A 22,495-nucleotide genomic window follows, 5' to 3' on the forward strand; every position below is an offset into this window, starting at 1 on the left:
CCCTTTTCCATGCTGCCACAGGTTTTATAGACCGTCACCAACTGCCTCCCTCAGCCTGTGGCAATATTACAGAACTTGTGATCATTTTTTGGTAAATGGGAGGGGGGTTCTGTATCTTCAAACCCTTTACATCATTGAAATAATAGAAGCGGAATCTGTCATAAAGGAATAGCGGTATCATGAGGAGAAACACATTTGCATTTTTGGGCCCCTCACTGATGCCACAAAAAGCCAAGGATGGTATTCATATCACATACCTACAGCCACATGTAACCAGGCCTGCAGTTGAAAGCAACAATCAAGATTTCCACCACCATCAGCGGAGGCAGGGATGTAACTCCAAAGAGCAAATTGCCCTATCTGCCGCAGATGCCTCTCACAACAGGGTGAAACACTGGTCTGACTTGTTGGTTAATGCTAGGGACAGCCTAGGCAGTCTGCAGAGGGAACATAGGAGCAAATAAGCGTAGGAACAAATGCAAGGTAATATTTAAAACACAGTTGTTCTCCAACTGTTGAACAGGTCATTCGTGAATGAGAATTCAATGAACAGGCTACAAAAGCTGAAGCTACAGCTTGTTTTCGCTCAGCTGCACTCTCCAATTTACAGCCTGTGGCTAAATTAGAAGCTTTTCCCATTTACTTGTTTCATTTAGTGGGGTGACTGCTACGTGAACTAAGTAAACCAAAGGGAGGGAAATGGGATGCCTTTGGCTGTCAGGATGCTGATGGAAGCATGGAGAGAGAGAAGCCTTTGAAATCCCATGGTACTGCCTCATCCTTGCCATCCTAAAGAGAGCTGTCTTGGAGAGCCGCGGTGCCACCAGGAACGTTTAGGAAATTCCCTGAGATGCCTGTACAGCATCCACCTTTTGCACATATCAATAGCTGGTTCCTGTGTCATTATTTCCAGTCATGTCCTGTCTTGGAGGGGACCTTTCGCAGAGCAGAAGGCTGGCGTTGAGCATCTCATTCTCAGCGGCGCAGAGCACAGGCACTCCGCATCCCACAAGGCATGCTCGCTGGTTAGAAAGCACAGGCTGAAAATGTCTGAGCTGCAGAGTGCGAGGCTGAAGCGCAGGGGGGAAAGCCTATGGCAGGAAGACATGACAACTGAAACCGTCTGCGTTTGAGATGCAAGCGGACCTGAGCGGTCCAAGGTGTCATAGGGCTTGGCAGACGTTACACAGCCTGGTCTGTGATCATTTGGCACTGCACTGCAGAGAGAGAAACAAACTTAAAGCTCAGAGGAGGTGCAGTTTGTTTAAATAATAGCAAGTAATTAGTCTGAAGACAAAATCAGTGATGGCATTTTATAATTACAATTAATTTAAAGGTTAATTTCCTTTGGTGCTAAAATCTTATTTAAAACATTTACCAGGAAAGGAAATTAGGATGTTACTATCTAGATGCACAGAATGCTTCTGGGAATCCATGCCTATTATCACTAGAAAATTAGGTTAGACTCAAAGTGGGAATTTCAATTCATTTTAGTGTATAATAGATGGTGGTCAGGGCCTTGAGTCAGAAAGGTTGCTTAGGGTAGACTGTACGATTTGCATTTTCTTTGTTTGTAGGATTAATTGCAAATGTTTCCAACAAAAGGGCTGGGTTTATACATGAACAAGCTTGACATGAAAAGAAAATTGGTTATGGATTGCTGCCTTCGTAACTAATGAAGTTGATGTTCAAAGAATCCCTAGGAGACAGGGCTGTGGTATAAGGCAAATATATAAATAAAATCACATGGGGGAAAATGGTGGTGTTGCTGGCTCCATCTATGACAATTTCTCTTCTCCCTCACTGCCTTCCCTGCCACTCCCCTTGCATCCATCACCACCTCCTGTGGTGAACATCAACCTCAAGTTTAAAAAATGTCTAAATAACATAATGTAGAGCTTGAAGGAAGTAACATTTCCATTCCAGCAGCTCATCACAATGGGATACTGCTTAATAAAATCAATGCATTGTAACAGCCAGGGGGATGTACTTACCTTGCATCATTTTTTTTTTAACTATTCACCACCCATGTTTTATCTTTTCAAGAAAGACAAGTGGCAGAAGTATTGGAAAAGATCCGCACATGTGAAAAGGGAATGAAGAGTTAACATCTCTTACAAAGAAAGATACGTTTCATACCAAAACATTTTGAAAATATTACTGTCTTGTCATGAATTAATTGTTTCAGGAAAGGAACACAAAGACATCCAGATCCTGAAACAATGCCCCACATGGTTGCGTCAAACCGGTAGCAGAAATGAGGTAGTAACTAGTGACAGTTCTGACAACAAAAGCCGCAGATGATTTGAAGAGATGCTCAGGTTGTTGCCACAGCTGAGTAGGATGTGGTCTTCCTGGCCATGGAAATGTTTTGACATTTAAAAATAAACAAAACTCATATTCAAAATTAGGAAAAACCAGCAAAATCTGGGATTCTCCACAAGCTGAAAATTGCATGGAAAATGGTTTCAGGCAGACCGCTGTGTTTTGGTTTGATGCCGCTGAAAGACTTCGTTTTGATGTCAGTCATGTATTGCTACTTTGGGCTGAACGTGGAGGGCAGGCTTTGGAGGCAGGCCTCCTGCGCTGTGCCCGGGGGAGCATCTCCTCCTTCGCCCTGACGGAGGGAGGGCAGCTTGGACCCCCTTGAGCACAGGCGGACGAGCAGCCGGCAGGCAGCCGTGCAGGGCTACCGGCCCCCTTCCCCACCCTGGTTTCTTAGCCTCGGAGGGCGGCTGGCTGCCTCCTCGGGGATTCAGCCAGAATGAGCGGGTGTAACAGAGCGGGTCCTGGCCAGCCAAGCTCAGTCTGGACTGAAGGACAGCAACATCTCGGAGAGGAGCGGTGATGAGCTCCTCTACAGGTGGTCTACACTTATTAACCATTTCCAGTGGCCCTGAAAAGGACACCTGTCCGCAGCCTCTTAGTGTCTTCCCTGCTGAGACAGTCAAGGCGAGCTCTTTGCAGTTTCCTACGTGCCTGAGACATAGCTTTGTACTAAATTATTTTTATCAGCATGCCTTCTGTTAAAGTTTTCCTTATTACTTTTCCTTTTAAATATCTAGATAGGTCTTCATTAGCATTGGATTGTTAACTTTCATAGATTTGGGCCTTAATTCTCCACTTTGTTGCACCTACTAATGAGTCTTATTCTAATTTATTAGTGTGGTGGTCACACTTGGAGGACAGTGCCCCAGGTATTTTCTTTTTCCTCCTTTTTTCTTTTTTCCTCTCTTTATTGCTTGCCCCTAGCAATGATCTGGCTAAGAAGAATTTTTCCTAATGATTCATTTGATAACTGCTATGATAATTCAGTCTACCCCACATTTTCTTTAATTCTTAGAATGATTTGTCAGTCAAAAGCTTTCGGGGCTATATTTTTTTGCTCAGTACTCAAGCATGAAAATTTGAAAGCAAATGGCTATTATCCAGCAGCGTCCAGGTCTGTCCAGTTTAGAAAAATAATATATTCTTCAGATTATTAATGTTCTCATAGCTGAGTGGAGGTCTTTTCCAGACTCTTAACTGAGCATTGGACAAGTCCCACTGCAAGCCTGGACAAGCCTTGCAAAGCCTTGCAGGGGTCAAGCAGCAGCCTGCCTGACTGCAACCCTATTTCCAGGTCTATAAGCTTGACAGGTGGCTTGTTGCATTTATCAGATACAAAAGGCAGTGCTGACAGTTTCAGTCCAGTATTTCTCCTTGCTGCAGCTATTCTCCAGCCATTTCCTCCTGGCTTATGGCTCTTGTTCTTGCCTGCCCTATATCCGGTCCCTGCTTCTGCCTTCAGCCACTGAAGCCTCGCTCGTGCCTCCCAGCCCGTGCTTGGTTACTCCTGGCTGCGTTCATCCTGGCTCCTTTCTGCTCAGCCATGACCCTGGTTCCCACCTCCCTGACACAGCTCCTGCTGCTGGCCAGCCCTGCCTTGCTGAGGCATTGCTCGAGAGCATAGTCCTCCTCGCCTCCTGCCCTGAGGCTCTGCCGCTGACCACCCCTTCTCCACCTGGGAGTCTGAGATGCTATTTGGCTTCTCTAATTTCTGGACCTTCAGCATCTTTCATGCTGGTGTTTTCTGCTGGGTACAACAATGAGCTGAGCTCACCTTGAATGCAATATCTGCATCCCTGGTTGGTCCTCATTATAGGGAGTATCAGGCTGAGATCCCCGTCAGTACGTCTGTAAGGGTGGTGACACCAGGTGGTGCTTATCAGATTTCACAAACCTGCATACTTCCCCAGTCCTACATCTTATCGCAGAAGGACTGATCAAAGAATTAGCCAGGAGATCAGCAGCAACAGAGATAGAAGATGATGCTGCAAGCCCCTATCCAACAAGAAATGTGATAAGAGGAGAAGAATCTGGAGGAAAAGACCTTGTGAAGCAAAAAATTACAGAATAATTTTAACTATTATAAAAGTAAACTGCATGGAAATAGTGGCAGGGGGGCAGAATCTGAGCTGAGAAACTCCACCAAAATTTGTGTAGAGGTTTCCCTTTGCTGCTCCTGTGGACATCACAGGGCTCAGAAATGCCATGAGGTTACAGTTTAAAAATCTGAGGTTTTAGTTTCACCTTGCAAATGGGTGAGCTAAGAGCACTCACAGGCAATTACTGGCTGTTTGGCAGAAATGCAGTTCATTCCACCGCAAGAACCAGATCAAGTATCCAAGTCCTGACGCCCTTTCTGAACCCTTCTGTGCCGGCAGGAAGGGCACAGCCTCACGTATTCGCAGATGCCCTCCTTCCCCCTGCTTTGCCGGGGCTTGGCTTCATCCTGTTTTGCAAGTCTAAGTGACTGTGCACTCAGCACAAAGAGACCAATAACGTTTGGTTATCATTGTAAACAAACTTTATTGAGATTGTATTCAAGCAAACCTCCTCCTGTGTGCTATATTGTGGAACAGCCACCAGGCCATGCTCACAGCATAAAAAGGCAGCAGCACTAAAGTGTTTGGAAGTGTCTTCACCAAACAGCAAGGCAGGTAGCAGGATACTGGCAAAGCTGCAGGAGCAAGGGTGTGCCCATATGTTCTTTTATATTTTTTCCCATATGTCATTTCCAAAGTTATTAAAACCAAGCCTAATTTTAGTCCCTTCCATTTTTTCTGAGTTTGGCCAGGTTTTAGCTACCAGCATTGTGCACAGCTCTCTTGTCTCACATGCTCACTTCTGCACCAATAGTGCCTCCAGTGACGTTATTAGCTGCAGTTTGTTTGCCATCTCTCCTCTCTCCCAGCTACTCGTGCAGTGGAGTGTCTTGCTGTGGTGGTGAAGCTTAATCACTGCACCTCCGAGGCCTGAGTCCAGGGGGCCAAGTCTTTGCCTCTGGAGCCAGTGTACATAAGTTTAAGACCTCACGTGTCAGATGTGCTCTCTCTCTCTGCTATACCACACAGAAATATACTCCGTCATGACATGCATGTCCAAGAAGCATCCATATGCACATGAACATACGCTTCCCTGGTCATTAGCACTTTTTCAATGGTACCATCTTTATCATGCGTGATAGTAAATTTTTAATATTATTTTAGTGCTTTAGATTCATGAATATATTTAAGGACTACCATGATGCCAAGCACTGTACAAACATGAATGCCAGCCCTTGGAGCTTCTTGGAGCTTGCAATCTATGTATCAGACAACAGGCAACTGGTGGGTACAGACAGAAAGTGAGCACAAAGAAACTATGAGCAAATATTATTCACTGTGGTAGACAGGAATATAAGTGCATCGGCAGCGTAATTATTGCCAACAGAACAAAGAGGAGTTTTAGGGAAAGTAAGGAGAGAGCTGTTTTTGAAGAAGTTCTTACAAAGAGAGAAAGTGTTTGGAAATTTTACAAGTATGGAGGTCAAGCTGGGAGCATGGGGGCAGAATTTAGCTTTTAGAAATGGAAGGAGGAGAGATTAATGTGGAGTCTCCACAAAAAGCTTTAAATGTAAAAAGATTTAGCTTCTACTTGATGTAATTTGGAAGATTATATCAGTAGCAGGATGCAGAGAGGAGTAACCTAGCCAAAGAGATGAGTCCTTGCATCTTTCATCTGCTTAACTCCACATTTGGTGAGTTCAAAAAAAAGGAACAATTGTGGTGTTTGACACTGAGAGACCTGGGCAAATGTTACAGCTGTGTCAACAGATAGAAAAGTCTTCCTCTTCAATATGCAAAAATAATCTTTGGAAATTAAATCATGCACAGCCCAAACCAAAGTTGACATCTAACTTATATCCCCAAGTGACAGGCAGACTTGAGGATACCAGTGCCATCGTTCATTATGAGAGGTAGCAGAGAAGGTTAGGGAGGAGCAACTAAGAGTTCTGGTTTCAGCCATGCTGAACTGGAATTGATGTTTAATTATCCATGGGTAAATATCACAGAGAGAAGCTGAGATTTTACTTTGTATAGAAGGAGCAGAGTGAGCCCAAGCCGGGTACTCCGTGACACCTCAGAGAGCTGACAACAGCAGAATTTGCACTTGTGAGTGAGACTACCCAGTTTACAGGAGGTGGAGAAAAATAAAAGGCAGAGGTTACTGCTCATGGGACTCCAGCAGCATGCTGGAGGGAAAACCATCAAGAAAGGAGATGAATGATGAGAGGAGGAAGGTGAGAACCTGCAGAAGAGAGTGGAGGCCAGTGAGGCAAAGGTTTCAGGCAGAAGAGAGCAACAGCTGTGTGAAAAGTGGCTGGGTGACCATGGAGGGGACTGTGTGCGCTGAGTTACCAGTATCCAAATTTGGATAGGAAGAGGTGATCTGACTGTGGTTCCAGCTGTGTGCAAGGGACAGAACACAAGATGGGAGAAAATCTTCTACAGAAATGGAGGAAAGTAGCTCCAGAAAGTGTTTGAAAACATCAGGGGAGAGAGAGAGAATGGAATAAGCAGGGATAAGGGTGGGGTTGATTTTTGTATGAAAGGAATTTACATGTATTTGTATTGGGAGGGAAATGCAAAAAAAAGAGATCAAGAGAAGAGTCTGTCACTGGGACAAGCAGAAGTTTTACAGGACAAAATTCCTGTGACTGTAGTAAGAGAGAAGGGGAAATGGACTGTAAAAGGAGGAGTGAAAAAGGCTGGCAAACTGAAGAAAGGAGGACTACTTTATCAGTTTGTTCATACAAGAAATAGGACAGATGGTGTGGAGAGAAACAAATGGAGATGGGAGGAAGGAAGAGGTTGAGGATGTGATGGAGGTGTCTGGGATGGAACTAATAAAGCTGGAGGACCCAAGCTGCTTCATCAGGGAGACGGACAAAGTGAAGGAGGAGAGGAGGAATCAGTGACAGAAGCCACCCTCATTACAGAATTACTACCAAAGACATTTTCACTTTTAAAGAAGGAACCACAGGCAGGAAGTGGATGCTGTGGTGCAGGCAGGCTTGAGTGCCTACAGTGCATTCACCGCTGTGAGAGGCAGGACCTCATGCATCAAGGGTAGGGGAGAGATAATCAGCAAAACAAACAATAGTAGCAAAGGAACAAAGTAAGGAAATAGTAGCAATAGTAGCAAAGGATAGTAGCAAGGGAACGCCCAGCCAGCATGGGTTTAGGAAAGGCAGGTCCTGCTTGACCAACCTGATCTCCTTCTACGACAAGGTGACCCTCCTAGTGGATGAGGGAAAGGCTGTGGATGTTGTCTATCTAGACTTCAGTAAAGCCTTTGACACGGTTTCCCACAGCATTCTCCTGGAGAAACTGGCTGCTCATGGCTTGCACGGGTGTACTCTTTGCTGGGTAAAGAACTGGCTGGATGGCCGGGCCCAAAGAGTGGTGGTGAATGGAGTTTACTCCAGTTGGTGGCCGGTCACAAGTGGTGTTCCCCAGGGCTCTGTGTTGGGGCCAGTTCTGTTTAATATCTTTATCAATGATCTGGATGAGGGGATCGAGTGCACCCTCAGTAAGTTTGCAGATGACACCAAGTTGTGCGGGAGTGTTGATCTGCTTGAGGGTAGGAAGGCTCTGCAGAGGGACCTGGACAGGCTGGATCGATGGGCCAAGGTCAGTTGTATGGGGTTCAACAAGGCCAAGTGCAAGGTCCTGCACTTGGGCCACAGCAACCCCATGCAATGCTACAGACTTGGGGAAGAGTGGCTGGAAAGCTGCCTGGCAGAAAAGGACCTGGGGGTGCTGGCTGACAGCCGCCTGAATATGAGCCGGCAGTGTGCCCAGTTGGCCAAGAAGGCCAATGGCATCCTGGCTTGTATCAAAAATAGCGTGGCCAGCAGGACTAGGGAAGTGATCGTGCCCCTGTACTCGGCACTGGTGAGGCCACACCTCGAATACTGTGTTCCGTTTTGGGCCCCCCACTACAAGAGAGACATTGAGGTGCTGGAGCGTGTCCAGAGAAGGGCAACGAAGGTGGTGAAGGGTCTGGAGCACAAGTCTGATGAGGAGCGGCTGAGGGAGCTGGGGTTGTTTAGCCTGGAGAAAAGGAGGCTGAGGGGAGACCTTATCGCTCTCTACAACTGCCTGAAAGGAGGTTGTAGAGAGGTGGGGGTCGGTCTCTTCTCCCAGGTAACAAGCGATAGGACGAGAGGAAATGGCCTCAAGTTGCGCCAGGGGAGGTTCAGACTGGATATTAGGAAATTTTATTTCACTGAAAGGGTTATCAATCATTGGAAGAGGCTGCCCAGGGAAGTGGTTGAGTCGCCATCCCTGGAAGTATTTAAAAGATGTTTGGATGAGGTGCTTAGGGACATGGTATAGTGGTGGTCTTGGTAGTGTTAGGTTTATGGTTGGACTCAATGATCTTAAAGGTCTTTTCCAACCTATACGATTCTGTGATTCTGTAAGGAGAGGGTTTGAAAGCAGTCAAGAAGTCATGCATACTGCAGGTCACAGGTTGGCCAAGCACATGGCTGTTTCCCAACCTTTCCCTTTCCTTTTCTTTGCAGATAAAGCCACTCATCTGCCTCCCCATTCCTAAACTCTATATCCTTTCATATCTAGTCTGCACTGATTTTTGCATACCTATTAATATGCAAGGAAAGCCATTGCGTCAGTCATGTTTCTATACACATATGCCCTAAATGACACTTTGGGTCAGATCCTAAGCTAATGTAAATTATCATTGCTTCAGTGAAGTCACTGAAGCTATAAATATATATATTAGCTGTGGACCTGAATCTTTATGCTTTTGCACTTATATCTTAAAGAAGAAAATTTCTATAAGGCAAATAGTGTCTAGCCTTCTGGTTTCTATTCAGTATCTTTCCTTTTGCTTTCTACAGGAAGATGTTATTGCTTTTATTCCACACTGTTTCCTTTCTCTTTGTCCATCTGTTGATTTCATCAGTTTCATTGTTTCTCGCTGCTAGTTTTCTAGAGAGTCCCTTCTCCCATATGCGCATCCATGCTAATGGGGTCTTTTTTGTGCATCCCAATTTAACGGTCCCTCTATACACCACAAACTTCCAGAAATGAAAAATGAGAAACCCATTTATGCCTCTCATCCTGTCCTGATATACAATGGAGACAGTGGGGACTGGGACTGTGAGCAAAGGCTGAAACTTCACATCCCTGTGAGTACTCAGTAATAAAAAATATGTCCCTATTTTGAGCCGTACGTCCTGTTTGTGTTACAGTTGTAACAACAGTCATATGCCTGACAAGCCCCTTAACACCAGTAAAGGAAGAAAACACTCTGGCTGAATTTCTTGTAACACATTTCACAAATAAATAGTGCTGTTATTATCCTATTCAAGTCCAGCCAGGAAAATAAGCATCTCAGCACCCAGTATTTCAAAGGAATGGGATTCTGTGTTTGCTTGTACATGTACGTGTGCTTTTACTAAAGCAAAACATGACAAAAGAGCCACTTCTGATAACAGTGACATGTAAGATTAATGTAAAATAGAACAGTCAAAAATGTGTTTGATGGATGAGGTTAAGGATGGAAGCCTCTGTAGCGATTCAGCTAATGAGCCTTGTTTTATTCATCTCATGTTACTGCTGCCAGGAATGTATCAGTCGTACAACACTTTTAGTGACCTTTCAGGCACAGCCAGGATAAAATGCCTGCAGAAAGGGCAGCATTTTGCATGCTTTAAGAAACTAGCTCAGAGTCTACAGGGAGCTTTTAGCACAGTTTGGACACCACAGGCTTTGCAGTGCTGAGAAACTGCCATCTTCAAGAAAATTTGCTACAAAGAAATTACTGAAATCATTTGTATTGGAGTTCACTTTCTATTTCGTACTTTTTATCCCTTGCAAAGTTTGTTGTTGTGTGTAAGAAGCCATTGTATGTCTACAACAAGGTCGCAGTAATATCCTCTGCCCTGCCATCATTTGGTTACACACGTGGGAACTTCCACTGTCAGCTGAACGCAGAAATGTCTCTGCAAGCGTGCCTTGTTTGTCACTTGACAATCTGGCTTGTTAACACACTGTGTTTACTATGTGCAACAGGGCAAAGACACAATGCATGCAGAGATATTTGTCATGCATCTTTCCCTCATGCCCACACAAACTCATTTTACTCAAAGAAATCTGTTTCTTAACACGTTGGTTTAGCTTTCTGTAAACAATCCTAAAATCACTCTTAAGACCTTTTGCCCCACGACTGCAAAACGGAGTATCTACGCCTGCAGCCCTCTAATAATGTTTCACTGGTTGCTTGAAGGGTCTTGGGAAGTACACAAGAAATGCAAAGCCGGACAAATGCATATAAGCAACATCCATAAAGTGACATGGGTTGACACCAGTGAGACACTCAGTCCAACACAGGTATTTTCTGACTTGTGTTGTCAGAGGTCAAGAGTAAGAAAAAAAGGAAAACTGGGCAAAAGAACAACAAACCATAGCTACAGCAAGGACAAGTCCATTCTTTTTGCTGCAATCTTTGTATTTGAATAAGAGGGGTTTTATTTCCCCCCAGCCTAGCACTTCACTCAACAAAATTCCTATAGTGAATTCTTCATTCTGTGCCTATAAACTTAGTATGCTTCCAAAGACATGATCACGTGGTAATAAAGTTATTCTGATGGTTACAGACAGTGAGTAAGTAGGAAGCAACAAATGGCATTTGTCTTCATTTTAGCAAGATTTTGACCCTATGAAAGGTTTGTAAGCAGGCCAGGGAAGCACTGTCCAGATGCAGTCATCATAGGTTGTGTGCAGAATTGTTTAAAACTCTATTTGAAATTTAGTTATCAACCAGCTGGGGTGACATTTCAGATGGGATCCCACTGGGACCTCAGCTAGGGAAATAATTCTCTTCATTATTTTTGTTAACAGCAAGGATGATAGAGGAGAGAACATTTGTAAAAATTTCAGATGTAACCAGGGATACAAGCACTTGTGAAGATAGGATTAGAAGTCAAAATGATCTTGAGAAGTGGCTTGAAATCAAGAAGATGAAATTCAATACAGACAAGTGCAAAAGAACTCCTGTGGGGAAGAATCAATCAAATGTCTTCAGATAAAATACGGACTACTTGGCTAGACTACAGTTAGTGTCAAAACATAAAAATAAAGATCTGGTTATTAAGTGTTTGTATGATGCTGTTGAAAAAAGAAGGGGAAAAAAAAAACCAACAAAAAACCCACCATGTTATTCCAGCTAATGTACAGAAGACCTACATGGCAGTTGTTCCAGTAAGTCCTGATTTGTGCACCACGCTGTAAGAAAAACATAAGCAGACTGAAGAAGGATCTTTAGGCTTGGAAATTTAGAGACTTGGAAAGCATGGGCCACAAGAAAAATTTGAAAGAACTAGGTATGCTTAAATCTGGAAAAGATGGATAGCACGAAAACACTTTTTGAAAATGCTTAAAAGTAGTTATAAAATAAAAAAAAAATGGCTCATTTGTCTTCATATCCATAGGGAGAAAAGGCCAAAATGTAGAAAAAGTAGTTAATTTGCAGGAAATTACATTTAGATAAGACATTAGGAAGTTAGGCGCAGGGAAAGGCAACACAGAGAGATTATAGAACCTCCTTCATTAGAGATGTCGGGGATTAATTTAGTAAAACATCATTCTGAGATAGGAGTATACCTAATGTTGCCACAGAGCACAGAATCAGCTAAATTATTTCTGCAGGGGCCATTCTTGCCAGGGAAGAAGGTGAATGACAGGTTCAACATGTCTGTGGTTGCAATGGAGACATACTGTACAGGTCCAGTCTAGTCTTTTGGTGAATCTTTGCTTGCAAGGTAAATGGTGGACAGAGGGGTACAAGAATTTGATTTTGTAACATGTCTGGAATGCGTGTGACTGCACTGATAAGTATGGCACACATTGAGGGGTACCTTGGTATAAAACAACCTCATAAATGCAAGTTTTAAGGGCTCCAACCACTGTGAAAGTTCTCAAACCAAGGGTTATAAATTTACATTTTGCGATTTTTATGTGAATATTACTGCATTTTAGATCCACAAGCAGCTATCCTCTATGAAAGAACAGTTTGGTGGGGTTTTTTTTGCTTTTAATGTACACAGAGCCAGTCTGCCAGTAGCAGTGCCCAGACCTGTGCAAAACGCACTTCCATACCTGAACTCTTTAGTCCTTTTGTATCAAAGTCAAGTCAAATTCACATCTGCTATGTATGAGACAGTATTTCAGGAATGAGAGCTGCCCACAAATAACCCGCAAAAGCCGAGAGTTGGGTCTCCTGGTGCCAAGGAAGCAAAGGGTGTGCTTTTACCTGTGTAAAGAAACTTTTATAGCAGAAAAACAGGGGTCTCGGGCTCAGATGAGATTGAATTGCCCTGGAAATTGTTTAAAATAAACATGAGAAGACCATCAGGAACTGGCAGTCGTGTGAATTAATAAATAATTCCCACCCTACAACCTTCCTGCAGACCTCCAGCACCATGAGAGAAACACTGGTTTCCTTAGATCTGTGAAGCTCATCTCTGAAGCTCAGATAAATTGTTCCTACCCTCTGTTTGTGCATTTCAACCCAAATGTCAAAGCAAGGAATCAGAGAAACTTCTGTCTCTCAGAGTCAGATCAATGTGCTCTCTCCTCTACATCACTGAACCACAGTATGACAGCAAGGCAGACACAGTAATCACAGTCAGAAGCGATGCATTCATGCCAATAAGTAAATCATTTTTAGCATTTGTAATATCTGAATAACATGTTGTTTTGTACACCAGTGAGGTGGTCTACCTGAAAAATGGGGATGTGTGGCTATTTCTGATAGACAGATGGCTGTTATAAATCCCTCATTGCCTTGCTGTGATTTTAAAATTAATTTGATTTTAAAATTTAAAAAGGAACTTTGCCTTTCTCTATTTTTTTTTACCCTTTTTCTGCATCTCCACAATTAGCGGGTCCAATTTTAACAGATTATTAGGGGGTCTATCAAAAGTAATCCGTGTGCTGGGTGGTTCTTGAATGATAGTGCCTATCACTTCTGAAAAGCTGTCGCTAATGAAAGCAATTTTCCCCCCTTTCAGTTGATTTCATAGGTGGATTTGACTCCTACGGCTATCAAGGTCCACAGAAGACATCTCATTTACAGCTACAGCCCATGTACATGTAAGTACTTAACTTCTGAGATATTCTGCAGAGTGGCAGGCTGATATTAAAGGATCATTAAGCTGAAAGATGACGTGACTTAAAAATTCAGAATAGGCAGAAGCCTTTTTCGAGAGACTGAATTCATGCCACACTTAAGCACCAACATTACTCTTCTGTTTAATAATAATGATTTCTTATGGCAGGATACAATGTGTCACAGTTGTTTAAAGAACACCCAGCTCTCACCTGATTTTCCCTTATTTTCATTCAAGTAGTTTCCACTCAAGGCAATGAGAATTCGGTTTAGTAAAAAAATAGTCAAATCTGACAAAACTTGGTTGCAAAAAAGTGGTTTTTATTAAATTTTATCAAAAGTTCAGCAACTTGCTAATTTAGTGGACGCATTTAGCATTTGTCTTACCAGCACATCTGTTACTAAGGCACCTCTGTACCTCATTTCCAGTCTCCACATTAAAAAAAAAAAAAGTAACAACATACGGCTTTTAAAACCAGTTTGCATAGAAGACAGTATTCTACCTAACCAGTGAGAGTGACAATTCCATCCACTGCCTAGAAGTGCAGCCTGATATATCTGGGGATTGAATGGGTAATCAAATCTCAGCACATACACACAACGGGAGTATATTCACACTAGAGCTAACACCCAACAATAGACCAGTCCAGGAATAATCATCTCCAAATATTTCTTCTACTGATGCCAACTGCAATTCAGAACAGTCCTGACTGCCCAGATAAATCTTACCTCACTGCTGCAGCCTTTTGAAATGTTTTTTATTTACCATCACTGGCCTACATGGTAAAAGCACAGCACAGAACAGCTCACAAAGGGGCAACATTTACTTCTTTCCTTTGTTCCTCTTCTGAACACTTCTTTTGAGGGAAAGAATGGAATACAAGCAAAGAATAACCATCCCAACATACACTTCCATTCACCCTTGAATGTCATTTCATTTATTCTGATTAGTGGAAGCAAGTCTGCTAATGGATTAGTGGATTTTTGCATGGAACTGGCATTTACTCCTTTATCAGTGGTACAATGAATTCTGTGGTAGTGCTTAGGATTGGGCCCTTTCCGAGCTTTGCTAGGAGCTTTTTAATAATCTCAAGTTACAATAGTGCATATCTCCAATGCCATCTTAACTTCAGCTTCCCATCTGTCTGTGCTCAAGTAAAGATTTTTCACCTGCACTTTTGGCACGGTGCTGTGTATTTAGAAAATGTTATTTCCTTCCTAGTATTATGTGTGGCTCATAGGCACTTAGAACAATTCTAATCCTATTTCTTTCTCAGTATACCATACCTTGTCATCAACATATGGAGCCCTCTGGCTGAGATATTATCCCATTCTCTTCATGCTCTCAGTGTTTCTTCCAGAACAGCAGACTGCATTTACTGAGCATCTTCATACTGACTGGAAAGAAAGCTAGATCTGTGGAAAAAAAGAAGGCAATATTTTTAAGCTTGTAGCTGAGACGAAGAGATATCTGATTAATCCATGTAAACTATGTTCCGCCTTATTTCAATGCTGCATTCTCACTGGAGTATAGGTGATTTCGCTGTCTTAACTGAGAGACAGAAATGAGTATGTAAGCTGACGTTTTGTCCAATCAACCCACAAAAGTATTGCCATGTTTCAGCCACTGTCAAGCAAAGACACTTCATGTTTACTGCTGACTGTATAGTATGTGACAAGGTTCTCTAGAATTGCTACAGTCTGTTCTTTAGAGGCTTTTACAGCATTTAGTAATACCTTTCTGTTGTTTACAGCTGAGGTGCACCAGGAACATATGCATATGTATTCACACTGCAGTTGTTCTGTAAATGTAGGCAGACCATTAGGTAGCAGAGTGACAAATTCGAATGTCAAATTAATCAAGCCATGGTTTGATCTGCTTGTAGCACTATTTACAGCAATATTACATACTGCAAATCAAAACACACTGATATGATAACAGCAGGCCATACTCAATGTTTTAAAGCTTTATTTATTGGGAGGAAGGGTTTGGTTCCCTAGGGATCTAGTTCACCAAAGAACATCAGTGTTAGCCTCCATAGTATTCAAGGAGAAAAAAAAAATACAGGACTTTACATTACTCTCTGGCCAATGTCACCTGCACATTACAATGCTCAGCATCTCTAGGGGATGAGTAAAAAATAAGAATCATTTAACATAGAAAGGCAGAAGATAGGATAGGATAGGATAGGATAGGATAGGATAGGACAGGATAGAATAGAATAGAATAGAATAGAATAGAATAGAATAGAATAGAATAGAATAGACCTCCTGCTTTATGGAGTCCATTGCCATACTCTCACCACTGTCCAAGGTATAATCATATCCATCCAGGATACAACTATACCCATACATACCCATATAGCTGTATTCATATAACTATTTCCATAACTTCTGCAAAATGTCTTTGAATCCATAGGCAGTGGAGGATATATTAAGCATCATTCTGCCTAATTCCTGCCAAAGATCAAGAAAATATAAAGATAGCTACTTGCCACCTCTGCGTCCTCTACTATTCAGGCTCACATTGGGTGCAACTGATGTGGAGCTCTGGATTTATGAGACACATAGGAGATAGTTGCCTTTAAATCATCTGGTTACTAGGTATTTCCTAAAGCACAATAGCACCTCTTTTTGTTGTCTATGGTGTCATAGTACCTATAGGTGTGCTAGGCATGCTACGAAAGTGGAGGAGAACATACGGCCTCATCTTTGAAGAGCTTACCAAAACAGTATCAGCTTCTAATGGTAGTACAGATTGTGACAAAATGCAAATTTCAACATGTATTTCAGTAATAAGCACAGAGAACCCCCCATATATTTACCAGATCGACTCATATACAGAAATAGCACAAATCTTAAAGACTTATGGAGTTGTGTGGTAGCTCTCAGTCATCATCCATATACTGCTTGCTGACATGAATTGATTTAGTGGGTTGTGATGACAGAATTCCATCAACACAAACTTTTATTTCAGTTCAAGCCAGACAGATTTATATCCAAGTGATTTAAATCAATTTTAACTGTTTTATACACACACAGTTTAATTATTATCCTGAAGGAATGCTGGGTTTAGTAATTGCTAACTGTTAAGACACACTGTTTTGCAACCAGTTTCCTCCTGTGTGCTAAAGTTAGCACTTCATTTTGTTAATTTGGAGGTTATACTGAACCTACACAAACTTACACATACAATTAAATAATTATACTGATTTATTCAGGCTCCTCATGTTTACACTTTTATTGTGTCAAGACTTTTTTAACTAAAGAATTATTACTTTTGATTTGTGATATCAATCAAGCTCTACTTATAAGAACATTCGAACTAATTTTAGATGCACCCAGTACATTTGTGTGGAATTTCATCAGTTATGCAAAACTATCATAAATGAACAGGATACTTAAGAAAACAATCTTGATTTATGAAAAGGAAGCGTTATCTGTAGATAGTGAATTGAGGTGACTATCTCTGGCTACTGTTTCCTTAAATAGTGTAGAATTATTAGATTCAGGCTCACTTTGTTTCTTTTCTCTATATTTTAGGCTTTGAATTCCAATCACAACTCTCCTTATCATCTCTCCCAATTTCACATTTAATTTAAAGGAGCTTATTTTTTAAAGAGAAAAATATATTCAATTTAAAATTATGTTTTAAATAAAACACTGGTGTTTTAGGGGAGAATTCTTATCATGACATTTATCTACCTGTTATAAATGGCTTTTTTTATTATTTAAGTGCCAACAGCGTGCTCTATGCTGTACAAGCCAAGAAGCCTACACAGTCCCTTCAAAACGAATATGCTTTTTGAACAGAACAGGACAGAACCGGTGCTCATGTACCTCCTTGCAGTGTGGCTACAGCTGATGTCCTAAAAAGCAGCTTCCTGGCATTCTGTGCTGGAGATGCCAGTGCTCATTGCCAGACCATGGGACAACAACACAATAAGATGGTGGAAATCAATTGTCAAGAGAAAATCCTGCTCTTGGGAGGTGATCGAGGAAGGTGACTAAACACGGCACTGATTCTGGTGCACATGAAAAGACACAGTTATGGTTGTGGAACAAGACTGCACTGCATGATCACTGCTCTAAAAACAGAAGGAAGGAGGGAGGGGAGAGAGATTTTTCTTTATGTTTTTCACAATAAACTTGTTTGCTCAAGAAAGGAAGAAGTGAAGCAAAAAAAAGCATGCATGTCTGATGCTGATGCCTAATGCACTGAAGAAATTGCTCAAAAGCAGTTCAGCCCTGAAGTGAAGCTTGCTTTCCTCGTAGTCTGTGAAGTCTGAGAATCTTTGCATGATATATATATATACAAACACACATACTATATATGCACAGAAACACATACACACACCTATGTGCACACAGACCCCTTTATATATATGTGTGTGTAAATATATATATATATACACGTACACACCCACTTATGTGTATTGTTACACAGGACTAATGGTAGGCATTGCTTTTCACTAGAGGGCACTTACGATAGTTTCTGGCTAATAGGATCCTACCTTGCACCAAACGTTAGAGGGAATTTGAGTCAATAACTCAGGGACAGAAGGGTGTAGGAGGGGTTAATGTATTTGCCTTACTACCTGGTCCCATATTTTCTCTCTGTTGTATTTACGTATGCATTATGCTGGCCATGGTCTCCTAGCCTAAAGCTGTAGGTATTTGTCTAGATAATTTCTCATACTGAAGGTACCTACTATTCACTTGAAGTATAAGCGAAACAGAAGCAAGATACAAAAAATAGCACCTAAAGTATAACCACCGTGATACTCAGCAAGTTCATGCAGTACAAATCTGCTGTGTTATTATCTCCTCATGTTTGTGGGATTCAGACATTTTCAGCAATGTTTCATTTAAATAAGCTACCAGCTAAGCCTAGCAACCAACAGTATCTTGTCTGTTTTAGATTGAAAGCTGGAGTTACAAAACATGGGTTTGGGACAGGACTCTGCAGGTGTACGGGGCTGTGACACTCGCACAGGCACTCTGCTTTGCGAGTCAGCCTTGGGCGACTTTCCCAGGCACCTTCGATTCAGTCCTTCTGTCCTCATACTGCATCACTTCTTGCTTTTACAAAGACAGCTACGTTTCTGATGGATTATTATAGGTCAGGTCATCTTCCAGTTGACGTCTGAATATATAGTTAAGACTACAATTAAATAACACTCCTGCCTAGAATGGTTTAGAAAACCTGTGCTGACTTCTCTGACGGTGTTCCAGAGAGGTCACCTGAGCAAACACCTTGCCTTTCTGTCCTCTTCATCCCATGCGCAGCTGAACTGTTACTGGTTGGTCGATTACACTGGCTTGCAGAAGGGCACCGCAGCAGCAGGTATATCATGGATTATACGTATCTTTCTTTTTCTGTCTTTCTTCTAGGTCAAAGTAAACATGGGGACTTCTCAACGTGGGCTGGAGGACCTGTCAAAGAAACTTTCAGGATGGCCCCCTGGTTCTTCAAAGAGCAAAAAAAATCCAGTTTTTGTGCTAAAAAAAAAAAAATACAAACACCAAAATAAAAAGCTGATTGAACAGTGAGACAAAAACCAGACACCTTCAGCCCCTCTTTCTAACAGGTACTAAGGGAGATGTCCCGGACCCCCACCTCGGACCTCCTGCCTCCCAGCACCAGAAGGCCAGAGCAGAGGCGTTGGTGCCATCTTCTGGCTCTTCTCTACCCCGGCCACCGCCAGCATGGCCCATCTGGATTAAGACATGAACCGAGGCAACTCGGTGCTCTCAGAGCCCCATCCTCACTCCTGGCCGTGTCGAGTCTCCTTAGTCAACACAGCACTAAAAATACCAGGACGACCTTGCAGCAGAAGTCAATAGACAGCACGTTGTTTGCCCTGAAGGCTGTACAGTTCATACTTGCCTTAACCCAACTGCGTTGCACATCAGAGAAACTCAGTGCAAGCTTTCTGAAGTAACGTCCTTTAGGCTCAACATGCTGCTGTTAATTCTGAACGATTTCTAAGTCAGTGGTTTTCTTTTGTTTGGTCTTGTTTTGTGTTCATGTCAGGGAATAAGGCTCTGTGGCTCCATAGCTCCAGAGCAACTGAGTAGAAAACTGCCAGCTGTCTGAGAAGTGCTTTACTTTTGAGGCTCCACAGTGGTCAAGAAACAAACACTTTATAATGGTTAAAAAAAGAAAAAAAAAGGAAATGAGACCTTTTGGGGGTTGGGGTGGGGAAAAGGGTAACATAAACTAATAATTGAACCTACTGGAAATAAGCAGCAGAAACAGTGCTTCTTAATCCCGCTGTTTTTATTTATCGCACTGTAGGTGCTTTTATAGCTATCTCTAAATGTCTTTTACTAACTACAGAGACATCCGCAGATTTCTATCAACAAAGGCCAACTGAATATGTACTAGCTACGTTTACTCTTTTATATCTAATTTCAACTGAAAATTCTCTGTAAGTGAGCTTTTTTTTCTAATTGCACCATAAGGGATCCATATATTTTATTTTTTGGTTTCAGTTGGGGAGGGCGGGGAGGGACTAGTTGAGTTGAAGAAATATTGGAGACCTTTTTGTGGTATATTTGGGGGATCTGTTGTGTGTTAGAACGTGTATTTTATCTTCCTGTATTATTGTGGCTGAAAAAAAACTGTGCTGTTACGTAGTTGGCAACAAGATGCCTTTGGGAATTTTGCTAGTAGGTCAATGTGTATATGAAATACTCTGAACTCCTAGGAACATATGTTTTGTTCTACATCTGATCTGTATTTTCAAGCACTTAGGTGGCTTTCATTAGGAAAAACCCAATATTTTGCTCAGGCTTTTCAGAAACTTGGATTGTCATTGTTTCTTTGCTCAGACCTTGCATAGGCAAACACACGCACCTACCACACCTGAGATGACCACATAGCTTTTGAGGGCAAGAGGGAAGGTCAGCGCTTGGAAAGGCTCGAGCTGCCCCCGAGCAACTCCCTTTTCCTTGCTAGCCAAACCATCATACCTGCACGGCTCCCGAGCTCCCACGGCCTGTGCGCTCACGCCACTCATCCATCCCTGTACAAACCAGTGCCCTTTGCTGTGTCTGCATGGATGTACAGTGTCACAAGCAACAGCTCTGGACAATGACAGAGGAACAGGCATTCACCAGTGAAAACAAGATACGGGACATGTTCAGGAACTATACTTGCATTTATTCAGTGAGATTTTTATATATATATATATATATATGTAAGTGTGTGTGTGTGTGTATGTCTATGTATATAAAATACACAGGAAGAACTATTGACAGGGGCTGCACAACCCAGGAAGCATCTGATGCAGGGGGCCCAGGGCTCCAGCCCCAGATCCTGCTAGGGATTTCCTGCATGAATTAGGCATGTCCCCTAGGCCTGATCCCAGAAAGCATCCATTGCTGATTTGGCTATCAAATCTAAATTTTCAGACTTGGGTACCTGAAATTCTGAGATCGTTCTGGGTAGAGCTGCTTTTCACCCCCTGGAAAATCGTGCAACTTCCAAGTGCCAGGCTGAAATTTCCCATAACTTGAAAAATTTTGAAGGTTTCTACTTTTATGTAGTATTATATATAGCAGATGTATAGTATTAAACACAATGTAGAGGTTTAAATGGAATGAAAATGTCATGGCAGGGTATTTTAGCTTTCCCTGTGTACCAGTTAATCAAAATCATATTTCTATAAAAATCATTTTTTAACGTGAAAAGAAACCAGTTTAGGCACCTAAGCAGCAATCCAATTTTCAGAAGATAATTTTTCATACCTTTCAGTGATTTCCCTTGGAACGGTGACTACTGGTAGTTAGCAGTTTTAGAATTCAGACAATTTAATGGTCTACACGTAGCTTTTAGGCCTGATTGTAATTTAGAAAATGTGGGCCTTAATTTCTCTGTGTCTTAGTCTTCCCATCTATAAAAAGGGAATAATATGTGCCTCACAGGCTTTTTGTGAGGTCTGAATTGTTAATGTTTGTAAAGTGCTTAGGAAATAGGAAGCACATCTAACTATTATGGATTGCAATATAAATGTGTATTCATATATTACATATAGAGTAGATATACACACACTCACATACACACAGTATACATATATATACACATACATACCTATATGAAGTTGGTATTCATAACCCTGCTTAAGTTGCAGTTAGAGCACCACCATTAAAAAGAAATTAGGACTGTTGACTACTAAACTAAATGATTAGCGGACAGATCTCTTCTGGAAGCAGTTTAGAGCACAGTAATGTGAGAATATCTGGATGACATTTTTGATTTGTACAGCTGTATCCTCCTCAAAATCCAGTAAAGAATGTTATTTTTCTAGGCTGGGCTTTTGTTATAAACTTAAATATTCAGAAGGCAAGAGATACAATCCAAATGTGTCTTTTTTTTCTTTTCTTTTTGGCATTTGTTAATTCTGAATGTATTTTTAACAAAAGTGATTTTTTTGACTTACTAGTGTAATTTGCATTTAAAAAAAATAAATGGAAAAAATATAGGTTTCCAAGCTATTCATGCCCCCCTGCTGCTATTCACAACTTACAGAAAACTTAGAATTACTGTTCCCAGCTGAGCAACAATGCAGAATAAAGAATCCTATTACATTTACATGATGACAATCCCAATCTGTGCAGTGCATGGATGTGACAGCACTGAATAGAAATTGCCAGGTCATGACACCATTTTAACTCTGTCATAGGTAGCAGGTATTTTGATTATCGCTGACACTAAAAGGTTTCTTTTACAAGGCTGACTGCAATAGACTCTTCACTTAGAAAACAAGGCGGGGGGGTTGCCCACTTATCAGGAATTTTAAACCTGATATAGGTTTACAGATGCCAACAGTGTTAAGTATTGCAAAAGTAAGCTGTGTTAAGAGGGAGCTATGTAACATGGATAATTTCACTGCATTAATTTTCTTTTATATGCTGTTCATTGTCCCTACACTGAAATGATGAAATCCTGTCTTAGGCAACGTCTTTATAGAGCTCACATACATTG

The 22,495-nt window shown here is 41.8% G+C and overlaps 1 protein-coding gene across 2 annotated transcripts in view; it reads left to right on the forward strand.

The window, feature by feature from the left end:
• Positions 1–21,937, forward strand: part of NKAIN2 (sodium/potassium transporting ATPase interacting 2) — a 568,958-nt gene extending 547,021 nt beyond the window's left edge. For both annotated transcript variants that reach the window (XM_075498664.1, XM_075498665.1), the window contains 2 exons: positions 13,406–13,487; positions 18,898–21,937. In XM_075498664.1, coding sequence (XP_075354779.1) covers positions 13,406–13,487; positions 18,898–18,907 — 92 coding nt within the window. In that variant the 3' untranslated portion in view covers positions 18,908–21,937. The remainder of the gene's footprint in view (positions 1–13,405; positions 13,488–18,897) is intronic.
• Positions 21,938–22,495: the final 558 nt, after the last annotated feature.

Source organism: Mycteria americana, chromosome 3 (genome assembly GCF_035582795.1).
Source record: "Mycteria americana isolate JAX WOST 10 ecotype Jacksonville Zoo and Gardens chromosome 3, USCA_MyAme_1.0, whole genome shotgun sequence".
Classification (NCBI taxonomy): Eukaryota; Metazoa; Chordata; class Aves; order Ciconiiformes; family Ciconiidae; genus Mycteria; species Mycteria americana.